General features: G+C 40.9%; 1 protein-coding gene across 1 annotated transcript in view; it reads right to left on the bottom strand.

Moving 5' to 3' along the window:
* Positions 1-12498, bottom strand: part of ATAD5 (ATPase family AAA domain containing 5) — a 52758-nt gene extending 40260 nt beyond the window's left edge. The window contains exons 1-4 of the mRNA XM_041725966.1: positions 11141-12498; positions 5778-7669; positions 5047-5155; positions 727-891 (exon numbers count right to left, since the gene is read on the bottom strand). Coding sequence (XP_041581900.1) covers positions 727-891; positions 5047-5155; positions 5778-7669; positions 11141-11206 — 2232 coding nt within the window. The 5' untranslated portion in view covers positions 11207-12498. The remainder of the gene's footprint in view (positions 1-726; positions 892-5046; positions 5156-5777; positions 7670-11140) is intronic.
* Positions 12499-14038: the final 1540 nt, after the last annotated feature.

The raw sequence follows: 14038 nt of genomic DNA, 5'->3' as shown, positions 1-14038 counted from the left end.
ACATTATGAGTGAAAGAAACCAAACACAAAGGACCATATATGGTATGTATGTAACCATTTATATGAAATGTTCAGAGTAGGAGTAGATTGATTGGCTACAACTGGGGGAAGAAAGATTGGGAAGCGACGGCTAAGAGGAATGAGGGTTCTTTTTGAGGTAATAAAATGTTCTAAAATTGTGGCAATGAATGTACAACTCTAAATATATTAAAAGCAAATTAATTATACACTTTAAATAGTGGATTGTATGGTATGTGATTTATATCTTTATAATAAAGCTGGTTTTTAAAAAAAAAAAGAGGAGGTATTAGCATTTAGTAGGACTTAATGTTTGAGTAGCAATGCTTTATGTAGAAAAGAATATTTGGAATGTGCATTTCAAGCTGAGACTACAAAATGGAAAAAAGTAAAAAAATTACACCATTTGGGGAGGAATGAATAATTTAGTGTGACTAGAGCAAATACTGTCTATATGAGGAAGGGGGTTATTTTGAGGAAAGGGAAGAGCTAATTCAGCCTATAAAGGATCTTGAATGACTTGATAAGCATTCAGACTATTCTGTAGGCAAAGAGCCAAAAGCTTCTAAAACAGAACTGAAAATTATATTCTTTCTACCACCTCAAGGGTATCTTACAAATCTACCCTATAACTTTATAATGACTTCCTTCTCCCACTCCAAGCAGAATAGAACAGAATTCATACCAATTAATATTTTTAATACTTACTTCTGTTTCTGACAATTCTGTCCTTTCAGGAAGTGTCTGATGTCTAGATGAACGTCTCAAGGGTGTCACTATTTCTTCAGTAGCTTTTGACCTACTAATGTGTAAAGCTTTTGCTTTTTCAACCAATTGTTTTGCTTTTGATAGATTTTTTGAAGCACTGCTTACCTAAACAAAAATTTGAAATATTAGTTTAGGTCAGTGGCAAATATTTTAGATTTAGCAACAAAAAATTTTTTTAAAAGGCAAAACGTTGGAGAGTAAAAAAGGTCAGTGGCTGCCAGGAGTAAAGTGAGGAGAAAGGGATGAACAAAGCATAGAGGATTTTTAAGAGAGTGATATCATACTATATATATGATACTATAATGGTGGATACACGTCACGATACATCTAATCCCAGAGAATATATAACACTAAGAGTGAACCCTAATGTAAACTACAGACTCTGGGTGACAATGATCTGCTAATGCAGGTTATCAATTGTAACAAATGTATTATTCTGGTATTAATAATGTGGGAGGCTATGCAGTGTGGATACAGGAGATATATGGAAAATCTTGGTATCTTCCATTCAGTTTTGCTGTGAACCTAAAATTGTTCTAAAAAATAAAATCCATTAAAAAAATATATATATATAAAACTACAATCACAAATCATATTAAATAAAAGACAAAGTTACTCAAATCTTAGCAAGGAAGTTAAATTACAATGTGTCCAGTTATACTTGGTTTGACTTTATTTCTAACTAGAAATTTATTCAGATAAATATAATTACATTTGTGGAAAACACCCAGAGAGATGTCTGTTATTAGATGTCTGTATGGATTAGAATTGTTGGTTATTTTCCCATCATCTTCATGGCAGCTTTCTTTTAGTCGCCTTTAAGGTGAATCCATTGGAGAAAGGCTGAAAAGGTATTGAGCATGGAAAACAACACTAGACAAGAATAAAGTCTAGCCTTTACGATTGACTTTGTCATTGATGTACTAAGTGACTTTGTGCATTTAAATATTATCTTCTGGACAATGTGCTTTCCATATTCTGAGTTCTACAGGCTTTTTTGTTTAGGTTAAAAACATCCAGGGGCACCTGGGTGGCTCAGCAGGTTAAGCGTCTGACTATTGATCTTAGCTCACGTCTTGATCTCTGGGTTTTGAGTTCAAGCCCTGCACTGGGCTCCACGCTGGGCCCCCAAAAACCAGCAAGCAAGCTGCAGAACAGTTTACATTATATGATCCCTTTTAAAAGTGACATATATCTGTTTAATCAGAAAAAAGTCTAGAGGCAGCCCCAGTGGCGCAGCGGTTTAGCGCCACCTGCAGCCCGGGGTGTGATCCTGGAGATCCAGGATCGAGTCCCGCATCGGGCTTCCTGCATGGAACCTGCTTCTCCCTCTGCCTGTGTCTCTGCCTCTCTCTTCGCTCTCTCTGAATGAATAAATAAATAAATCTTAAAAAAAAAAAAAGTCTAGAAGGATAAACATAAAACTATTAAACTGGGTTACCCCTTGGGGCACCTGGATGGCTCAGATGATTAAGCGTTGGACTCTTGATTTCAGCTCAGATCATGATCTCAGGGTCCTGAGATCGAGTCCTGAGTCAGGCTCTGCAATCAGCTTGGAGTTTGTGCTTGTCCCTCTCCTCCTCCCCCTGCTCTCTCTCTCTCTCTCTCAAATACATAAATAAAATCTTAAAAAAAAAAAAAAAAAAGTGGGTTACTCCCAGAGTAGGAAATGAAACATTTTCACCTTTAATTTTATACAAGTGCTTGCTGCTTTTTAAAACCTTAAGAAGTTTTTAAAAAACCATAGAAAAGCGCAGGGATGGATATTCAAAATACATGTAAGGTTAGGAAAACAAAGATTTACTTCTGTACAGTACAGCAATAGATTTCTGTTGTTCTGCTACCAAAATTTTTGGCAGCCTGATGAAACCTTATAAATTCATATTCAAAATAATTTTCCTGGGATCCCTGGGTGGCGCAGCGGTTTAGCACCTGCCTTTGGCCCAGGGCGCGATCCTAGAGACCCGGGATCGAATCCCACGTCGGGCTCCCGGTGCATGGAGCCTGCCTCTCTCTCTCTCTGTGTGACTATCATAAATAAATAAAAATTTAAAAAAAAAATAATAATTTTCCTAAATTTAAATTAACAACTCAACTACTGAAACAAACTGTTACACAAAAAGATGTTTTAATGAATGTGTGGAGGGAAAAAAACACACATAAGCATTTTGGCAAGTAATCCTGCTATTGCTTAAAGTCTTTTTTAAGTTATTTTTTTCTTTTTTAAAAAAGGCTTTATTTATTTATTTATTTGAGGTGGGGGGGGAAGGAGAGAGAGAATTTCCAGCTGACTTCACTTAGCACAGAGCCCCACCTGGGGCTTAATCTCTCAACCCTGAGATCATGACCTGAGCAGAAACCAAGAGTTGGATGCTTAACTGACTGAGCCACCCAGGTGTCCCAGTTATTTTTCTCTGATAAAAGTCTTTAAAAGTTCATGTTTATGAAATAAAACAGAAAACAGGGGCACCTGGGTGGCTCAGTGGTTGAGTGTCTGCCTTCGGCTCAGGTGGTGATCCCAGGGTCCTGGGATCGAGTCCCACATCAGGCTCCCTGTGGGAAGCCTGCTTCTCCCCTCTGCCTGTATCTCTGCCTCTGTGTCTCTCATGAATTAAATAAATAAAAATCTTAAAAAAAAATAAACGGAAAACAGAAAAATAAAGAAAATTAAAACCAACCATAATCCTATCACCTCAAAAATAGTCATTTCCAACATCCTAATTTCTGACCTAGCCATTCATTCTCCCAGCCTTACTTGGTTACTCCTGACTACATCAGAAACTTGTCTCTTGATAGCACTTACTATCTTCTCCCTGTTTGTCAGTCTCTACTCCATCCACCCAGCTTGGATTGCACTGTATACCACTTCAACTACTCTTAAAAATGTTCTCACTTCTTTTGGCTCCACTGTACTTCAAAAAAGGGTTAAATATTTACTTTATGAGATTAATGATGAGTACTAAGCCTAGTGCCTGGAATTTGATAAGCAGTCAAAAAACATGACAGCTGTTAAATAACAACAAAAGAGACACCAATCTTCTGTAGCAGTGGTATTCACCCAAGGATTATGTCACAATCACCTTGGGAGCTTTTCAACACACACATACCTGTACCTACTTACCCTAAAGAGAATCCAATCCTCTCATGGTAGAAATAAGCAGATTAGTCTGTAAAAGCAGCTAAATTATTCTTAAATATCCTACCTTTTCCTTTAGGGAAATGGTTTTCAATGGGGCAGGGGGTGGATTTGTTTCCTTCTCGGGGATATTTGTAATGTGTGGTGACATTGTGTGGTTGTCATAACCAGGGTAGCTGAAGAACTACTGGCATCTCATGGGTAGAGGCCTGGATTATTGTTAAACATCCTACAATACGCAAGCAGTCCCCTGAAACAAAGAATTATCCAGCCAAAATGTCAACAGTACCAGGGTTCTTAGACCTGTACCAGAGTTACAGACTCTACTTTTTGGCCTTTGATCTATAGAAATAAACAAAAACTCGGGATCCCTGGGTGGCACAGCGGTTTAGCACCTGCCTTTGGCCCAGGGCGTGATCCTGGAGACCCGGGATCAAGTCCCATGTCGGGCTCCTGGTGCATGGAGCCTGCTTCTCCCTCTGCCTGTGTCTCTACCTCTCTCTCTCTCTCTCTGTGTGACTATCATAAATAAATAAAAATTAAAAAAAAAAAAAAAAAAGAAATAAACAAAAACTCAATCACAACCTATAAGCAGTCTTTTTTTTTTTTTTATAAGCAGTCTTAAGGTAAATTATTAGATGTAATTTCTACCAAGAAAACTTTTTAAAGATTTTATTTATTTATTTTAGAGAAACAGAATGAGAGAGGGGGTGAAAGAGTGCACAAGTGCAGGGATGGGCAGGAAGAGAGAGACAAGCAGGCTCAGGACTCAGAGCCTGACTCAAGGCTCAATATCATAATACTGAGATCATGACCTGAGCTAAGCTAAGGGTTAGACACTTGGCACTCCAAGAAAAGTTTTTCTTTTTTTTTTTTTTGTTTTTTTTTTTTTAAGTTTTTCTAATTATACTGTCCTTATCAACCATTTTCATCTCACAATAAGATATGCTGACTGCTTAATAAACTAGCCAAAGGAATAGAAAAATAGTGAATAATAATATGCAGCTGTAGTCAACAAAACCAATCTATAAAATATGTGACTCTTCTTTGAGCATATTACTTCTACTAGTAGTTATTTTAGGAAACAGAATACCACTTACAGGATCCTCTAATATTTCAATTACCTTTCTAGTCTGGGAAGTAAAATCTCCATCAGTTGCTTCAGATTTCTCACATCTTTTCTTAGATTTTCTCTTAGATTTTTTGGGAGTACTAATTCTGGTGAATTTCATTCTGGGGGGGAAAAAAGATTTTCGGAAACATTCTCATGATTATGTGTCAGAATTTCAATTAAATACAGAAAAGAACCAACTAGGGCTCAAATTTCTGGACATTTCTTAAAAACAAAAATACTCCTTATTAGTTTCAAACTACTAATGAAAAGTAAGCCAAACTCAAAGCTAAACTCTTAGAAAATATAAAATGTTTCCTTTTAGAAATCATAAACTTTACAGAAAATTACCTCCTAAGATCATTCTTCCACTGGCCAAAACCAGCATGAAAGTATATACCTCATAGTACATGGCTCAGTTTACCCAAGAAATAAAACTCTGACTTATTTTTAATCTTAAGTTTGTTAGATGCACAAAATTCCTATTTGAAAAATATTTCCCTAGGGAATTAGTAACTGTTATAATGGTTTGAAATCATGTAAAATACATCCAGATTTCTTCTGAAATCATGCTTGACTTTAAATTAAATGTGGAAAATAAACAGCATTTTTTAAACTGTTTTGTTTCTTCTAAATCTGCTGTGTTCTAGAAAAAATAATACTCTCCAGTGCTTTAGGTATTTTCTTTCCCAGCTAATAATGTATGCAGATACTGAGAACTTCAGAACAAAAACAAAACTTTACCTAATAGGGCTCTCTGAGTCAGATGGTACTGTTATTAATTCTGCTGTATATAAGCTATGCTTTTCTGGTAAGTTGGCTGCTTTTGGAGTGGAGGTCTTTGCTGGACTACCATCTTCAAAATCAGTACCACTAATGACTATTGCTGTAGGTGTACTGCTGGTTCTTACAGATCTTCTGGTTGACTTGGGTGTGGAAACATTTACCAAACTGTCTTCAGCTTCAACTTCAGAATGTATAACCATATCCTTAACTGGTATGCTGGTTTTTCTTGAAGACTTCTTGTTACACAGAGAGGAAATCTTTAGATGGTCATCATTTGCTAAATCTTTGTAAGTAAGACTTTCACAGTTCAATAATGTACTGTTTTTGAAAATTTCTGTTTTCTTTTGTCTTAAACTCATTCTAAGCCTATTTTGATTCTGTTTATCTTTTAAGGAAAAAGTTGTTGCTTTCTTCTGAGTATTTCCCTGTCTATTTTCACCTGGAGTAGTACTAGTATCCAACATTTTCTTACCCCTTTTCTTCAGCTTTTTATTTTTCTCCTTAGGAAAACTTCCTTTATCAGTGTGTGACTGTGAATTTGAAACCACCTGAATATTAGGATTTTCCATGATTTTTTTAGAATTATTGTCTCTTCCTTCCTCATTTACAGATTTTTCATTGAGCTCTTTCTGCTTATCAGAAGACTTTCTGACTCCATTTTTAAGCACATCTGATGCTGGCTGTCTAAATGCTTTCATAAACTGCTGTCTTTCCTCTAGAGTGCATTTTGGTTTCACAGCTTCAGAATTTCCAGTTTCCAACACCGCCAATTCTAATTCTTCTTCCTGTATAACAACATTAGATTTTCTTTTCTGAACAGTCTGTTCACTCTCAGGATCGGACAGGCTATTTTCCATTTCCAACTGCTTTTGTTTCAAGAAAATTGAGGGTATTTTCCTTGTCTTTCTGGGGGGAACAGGATGAACCTGTGCAAGAACAGTAACTGTCTTATAGCGTACATGTTGGGAAATTTCACAGGTTTCTGGGTCACTTATACAACCACTTTTGACCATCTCTTCAACAGTTTCAGAAGGAATACAAATTGACACTGTAGAGTCTGGTATGTGTTCTACTGTATTTTCCTTGTGACTTTTTAGAAATTCCTCATATGAGACCGTAATTGTATTATCATTTAAGTGGGCTGTTTTAGTTATATCACCTCTAGAGTCTGCATCATTTGCAGTACTCTTGATCTCATTAGTTAGGGAAGGCAAGATCTGTTTCCCATCTTTACCATCTTTTTGAAGATTTAGTTCCTCTGCCAATGGTAAGCTTTCAGATAGATCTATTATATCTCTGTGCTTCCTTTTTCTCATTTTTTTGCAATCATTTTTTGTGATTCCTTGTTTAGGATTCACTTTCTTAGAGCTTTTTATGGAGGTCATAGTACTTGACTGCTTTTTGATATCTTGAATACTTTGTGCAAGTTTCTTGTAGAGTAAAGCAGAAGTACTACTTTCTACAAAATCATTATTTAGACTAGAGTCTTCTTTGCTATCATCACTACTAATTTTAACCGGAGATTCATTTTCAGTTTTAACATTATTTAGTTGATGAGATAAATTAACTCTCTTTCCTCTCTTCTTAAATTCTATGTTTGAGAACATTTCCAAAGGTGTTTTACAGTCTTTGCCACTGTCAGCAGACAATGGTGCCGAGGACTTTTTCTTGCACTCTTTTGCTGATTGTGTCTTTTCACTTGTGGGAGAAGTCTTTCTAAAGTAATCCAAAATATTGCTGGATTTTGGTGGAGAGAAAACACTCTCTCCAGTCTTCCCAACTGGTGATAAATATTTTGTAATTGTTTTGCAGGAAGATCTCTCATCATCTTTCCTTCGCTTTTTGCATGCCTATCAGTTTAAGAGGAAAAAAAAAAGCACTTATTTCAAGCAAAGTAACACAAAACATAAATTGTAAACATGGATCTAATATTTTACCTAAATTTATTTAAAAAAGGAAGGCTCCCTTAGGTAATGAACCTGATATATTAGGAAAAAAGAGCTTTAAAATTAAACCTACATTCAAATCTCAATATCACATCAAGTCATACACTTAAAATTCGTGTATTTTACTTTATATATGCTTCAATAAAAAGTTTCAAGGCTACTACACATATGCACAAAGGTGTTCATTTCTGTTGGTCTCTGTTTACAACCTTTGAGTAGTAATACCCACGTAACACCCACCCCACAACATTTGTAACAAATACACTGCATAAAAATATGTGAAATCGGGCAGCCCTGGTAGCTCAGCAGTGGCCTAGCGGTTTAGCGCCACCTTCGGCCCAGGGTGTGATCCTGGAGTCCCGGGATGGAGTCCCACATTGGGCTGCCTGCATGGAGCCTGCTTCTCCCTCTGTGTGTCTCTGACTCTCTCTCTCTCTCTCATGAATAAATAAATAAAATCTTTTAAAAATCAAAAAAAAAAAAAAAAAACCTACCATAATTTATTTATTTTTTTTTATATATATTTTTTAATTTTTATTTATTTACGATAGGCACACAGTGAGAGAGAGAGAGAGGCAGAGACACAGGCAGAGGGAGAAGCAGGCTCCATGCACCGGGAGCCCGACGTGGGATTCGATCCTGGGTCTCCAGGATCGCGCCCTGGGCCAAAGGCAGGCGCCAAACCGCTGCGCCACCCAGGGATCCCCCTACCATAATTTAAAACAAAATACTGGAGGCACCTGGCCAGCTCAGTCAGGAGAGCATGTGACTCTTGATCTTAGGGTTATGAATTTGAGGCCCACACTGAGTGTAAAAATTACTTTAAAAAAAAGAAAAAGCATAAGGTAGCCAACATAATGGAATGGGTTAGAAAACCAGAAAAAGAAATAAGTATATATTTAAGAACTTGGTATATGAGAGCAGTAGCAAATAAGTTAGTGAGCAAGTAAGTAGTTAATAAATGGTATTGGGACAAATTTCTTTTTTTTTTTGTGGTTGGGGGGGACAAATTTCTAACCAGCTGGATAAATAGGAGGCAAAATAAATTAGAGATTAAAATGTTATATGTTGAAATGAAATAGTAAATGCATTAGAATAAAATGCTAATGAGCTATTAGTATTATTATTACCCTGAGATGGTATCAAAGGCATGATACCATAGGCTCTGGAGTCAGGCAGATATAATTTAAGTGCTGGCTCTGACGTCTACTAGCATGGTACCTTAAGCATTTACTTTTGACTTAAGTATTTTTTTTTTTAAGATTTTTAAGATTTTTTAAAATTTGAGATCCCTGGGTGGCGCAGCAGTTTGGCGCCTGCCTTTGGCCCAGGGCACGATCCTGGAGACCCGGGATCAAATCCCACGGCGGGCTCCCCGTGCATAGAACCTGCTTCTCCCTCTGCCTATGTCTCTGCCTTTCTCTCTCTCTCTCTGTGTGACTATCATAAATAAATAAAAATTAAAAACAAAAGATTTTTTAAAATTTATTCACGAGAGACACGCAGAGAGAGAGAGGCAGAGACACAGGCAGAGAGAGAAGCAGGCTCCATGCAGGGAGCCCAATGTGGGACTCGATCCCGGGACCCCAGGATCACGCCCTGGGCTGAAGGCAGACACTCAATCGCTGAGCCACCCAGGTGTCTCAACTTTTTTAAGTTTTTAAAGTAGACTCCATAGTGTGGAGCCCAACACAGGACTTATACTTACAACCCTGAGATCAAGACCTCAGCTGAGTTCAAGAATAGACACTTAAGGGATCCCTGGGTGACTCAGTGGCTTAGCGCCTGCCTTTGGCTTAAGGCTTGATCCTGGAGTCCCGGGATCGAGTCCCACATCAGGATCCCTGCATGGAACCTGCTTCTCCCTCTGCCTCTCTCTCTCTCTCTCTGTGTGGTGTGTGTGTGTGTTCCTGATGAATAAATAAAATCTTTAAAATAAAGAGCCAGACACTTGGACAACTGAGCCACCCAGGCACCCTCTTTAACTTTCTAATTTTTCGGGATCCCTGAGTGGCGCAGTGGTTTGGCGCCTGCCTTTGGCCCAGGGCGCGATCCTGGAGACCCGGGATCGAATCCCACGTCAGGCTCCCGGTGCATGGAGCCTGCTTCTCCCTCTGCCTGTGTCTCTGCCTCTCTCTCTCTCTCTCTCTCTGTGACTATCATAAATAAAGAAAAAAAAAACTTTCTAATTTTTCTAACTTAACTTACTTTTAATTACTTTAAAAAATTTTTTTTATGTGAGAGAGAGAGCATGGGGGTGCAGAGGGAGAAGAAGCAGACTCTCCACTGAGCAGAGAGCCCAACTTGGGGCTCAATCCCAGGGCCCTGGGATCATGACCTGGGCCAAAGGCAGATGCTTCACTGACTGAGCCACCCAGGTGCCCCACTTTTATTATTTTTTAACCTTCTTCCCTCATCCATTCATATGGATCATACAGATAATGAGAACTCATGACAGGGTTGATATTAAGCAAAATAATGTGTACAAGACTCCTACCCTTGCAATACTAAAAGGTAAGCATCATTATTATGAAATAAGATAAGCAGGGCACCAAAAGGAGAAACTGTAAGGGAAGCTTGATAAAAACTGACCATACAAAAATCAAGAACTGTCTAATTCAAGTACCATCAAGTCCTCCTTCACACCCAGGAAAGCTGAGCAACTGCCTTGATTTAGCAAACAAGTATCAGCATAACAATTGGCAAGTTGACAAAAGTTATTCAATGATAAAAAAAGAGAGAGAGAGAGAGTCCCAGTGAAATAAATGAACGTACATCTTGGCTCCTTTCAAGGGCACCTGTATGCGTCTTTCAGTTAGAATGCTAGCTTGAGACGAAAAGGTGTAAAAATATAGCAACCATCACCTTGAGATGCTACTCCAGCACTTCACGGCATTGGAGTATCCTCACACCGACTGCTCAGTGCATTTCACTGAAACTCGGTGAATACGTAAGAATAGCAGCGTTCCCTGCTGGGACTCCTAACCGCAGTAGCTTAGGCTCTAGGGCCATGAGAACAGACAGACGAGTTGAACTTCAAGACTCTTTTCAAGCTAAATTTCTGATTCCTTACGGTGAGCCCAGACTTGATCCTGGGGGCCTCTGAGACATCTCACGAGTCCAAATCGCCAGGTCCCGCCAACACTTTTAGGATCTGGGAACGGGGTCGCGCGGTGTCTGTCGAAGCCCTGACTTCGCGGGCCCGCACACGTCTCCCGGTCTCCACGGCTGTCGGTCCCTTCGCCACTCGGGAAGCGACAGGCTCGAGCAGTCGTGGCACGCAAGGTCACAGCCAGGTCCCTCCTCTCCCCTCCCAGACCCGGGGTCGGGATCACCCTCCACCCACCTCCTCCGGCCAGAGACGCGCGAGCTCACCTCAACCTCGTAGTCCTTCACCGGAGGGGGAGCAGCTGCCGCCGCCATGGCCAGGACCCCCACCATGCTCCCAGCTTCCCGGAACGCCGGCTCCTAGGGCGCTGCGCGGCCGGGCCCCCTCAGCCCGGGGGCCATGGAGGCGGCCGGCTCCCGCACAGGGAGCAGCCGGGCCGCGGGGGCCGTCTCCCTCCGCCCCGCGCCCACCCGGCCGGAGCGGTCGCGGAGGCCGGGCCCAGCTCACCAGCTCCGCCGAGTCGGACGCGGGAAACGGCGGCAAGAAAGCGCGGGCTGCGAGGAGCCCGGGGCGCGGCCGGGCGGCGCGGGGGCGCCTCGACGCGGGGGGGCCCCAGGCTGAGCGCCCGGGACTTCGACCCCGGCCGGCAGAGCAGGCCGAACGCGGAGCGGACCCGCGGGCTCCGGACGGAGTTCTTGTCAATTGGGTTTTCGCGCCGTCCGGAGCGCAGGGGGCGGAGCTTAGGCTTGCTTCTGGAGGCTGCGCGGACGGCGCCCGGAGAGGGCCAAAACACCTCTGGGGCGAAGCTGCGGCGGGCGCGATCCGTCTCCCAGCGGGACTTCGAGCTCTAGCCGGTCCGTCGGAGCTTCGAACTGCTCGCGCCCAGCGTCAGGGGTGAAGACGTGATTGCACTCAAGTCCGTTGGTGGCAGAGTTCAAACGCTAGACTTTTGACGCCCCGGGCTAGCCTCTTTTTAAAAGCGGAAATTCGAAAAATACAGAAAAAGGAAATAATGCATTACGTTCCTCCCAGACGGGATGCTATTTAGGCAAGCGTCCCACCTCGAGATGCTCCCATTTGGGATCCGAGATTGTGACTTTGAACCCTTAGTTGAGCTAAAGAGGCATTTCTTCTCTTGGACTTCGTCCCCCACAGGCAGTTAGGAGCCCAACAGGGGCCTCAGCTAGTTGGGAGTGTTTTCCATCTGTCGCAGTTACCAGTGCTTTGCTGGTCTGTAGTGATGCTAATCTTGTACGTTATTTGCATTGTTCGCATTGTTTTCGTGGATTGGTTTAGCTATGACCTTTTTTTTTTTTTCAACATTCGTTGCAGTGACATATAGAGTCTGTTTATTTTGTTTGCGTGCATAGTTTTATCTATGTGGTATTAACCCCAAGTAAGGCAGGTAAAAGGATGTATCAAACAGTAAGGGGAAGCCACCCTGTTAGGGCAGGTTATGCATACTGCTTGTAACTACTGAGGCAATAGTGTTGCCGTTGTTTTGACGACATAAAGGATACAAACTTCTCCAATGAAACTGAAGATAATCATTGTTTTCTTTTAAAATTATCAGCCCAGGGGATGCCTGGGTGGCTCAGTAGGTTAAGCATCTGTCTTCCACTGCGGTCATGATCTTGGGGCCCTCAGATCCAGCTCCCTGCTCAGCAGAGCTTGCTTCTCTTTCTGTCTGCCCCTGCTTGTGCTCTCTAAAAAACAAATAAAATATTTGTTAAATAAAATTATTAGCCCAGGATAAGGTTTTTCAGGGCTACCTTCAGTCTTCTAAAATATGTACTGTTTTGTTGTTCTGTTTCTTTTTTTTTTAAGATTTTATTTATTTATTTATTCATGAGAGACACAGAGAGAAAGAGGCAGAGACACAGGCAGAGGGACAAGCAGGCTTCCTGCTGGGAACCTGATTGGGGCTTGATCCCAGGACCCCAGGATCACACCCTGAGCCAAAGGCAGAGATGCTCAATCACTGAGCCACCCAGGTGTCCCCTGGTTTGTTTTTTTAAAATTACTAACCATAGAGTAAGAACATTGCCCAAGGAGATGGATGAGGAAGAGGACAAGGATGAGAAATAAATGAGAAGATTACAGAGAAAATAGAAAGTCCCCTTGACTTCCACCCCCAAACTCACTGTCTTCTTGACCCCGGTGCTGGCCATTACTATCTATTTTGTGGGTAGCACTGCAAACATTTATACTTTTACCTACATATATGTATCCATAGAAATATCTTTATGTTGTCTTTATTTACAGAAAAGGTAACACTGTAAATATCACTCAGCAATCTGCTTTTTTCATTCATCATTGTTTTCAAAAGCTATCCATGATACATGTAGATCCGATTCACTGTTTCATTCCTGAGCATTCCATCCAATTAGCCACATTTTATTTATCCATTTCCTTAGTGATGAACATTTAAGCTGTCTCCAATTTTCCATTTCTGCAAGTCAGTGAAAACTCTTGTCTATGTCTCCTTAAACCTATGTAATGTTTCACCAGAAGACACACCTAGGAGTGGAATTGCTGGATGATCAGGGTATATTTCTAGTGCTTTTTATTCTTCTCAGTTACTAAGCATTTAAACTGTACTGGGTTTGGTTTTTTTGTTTGTTTGTTTTGTTTTGTTTTTGTACTGGTTTGTTAAGCATTTGCATTGAGTTAGTATTTTACACAACTCTTCTGTAGGAGCTCATGGCACTTAGAAGTTTTAAATTAAATAAATATTCACATTTGTATAGCAATTTAGCATTTACAATGTGTCCATGGGGTTTTTTTATTATCTTCCCCTACTTTTAAAGATTTATTTATTTATTTAAGAGAGAGAAGGTAGGGGGAGTAGAGGCAGAAAGACAAGCAAACTCCTCGCCGAGGGCAGAGCCCATCACAAGGCATATCAGGACCTGAGCTGAAATCAAGAGTCCCAGGCTTATCCAACTGAGCACCCAAGCACCCCACCCCTACTTTTAAAAATTATTAACTTTTATATTTATCAGGGCACCTGGATGACTCGGTCTGTTGAATATCTGCCTTCCGCTTGGGTCATGGACATTCCCATGGTCCTGGGATCGAGCCCCATGTTGGGCTCCCTGCACAGTGGGGAGTCTGCTTCTCCCTCTCCCTCTGCCCCCATTTGTGCTCTCTCTCTCTCTCTC

The sequence above is a fragment of the Vulpes lagopus genome, chromosome 12, assembly GCF_018345385.1.
Source record: "Vulpes lagopus strain Blue_001 chromosome 12, ASM1834538v1, whole genome shotgun sequence".
Lineage (NCBI taxonomy): Eukaryota > Metazoa > Chordata > Mammalia > Carnivora > Canidae > Vulpes > Vulpes lagopus.
Note: the sequence above shows the minus strand (reverse complement) of the source record. Positions and strands in the feature narration are given on the sequence as shown.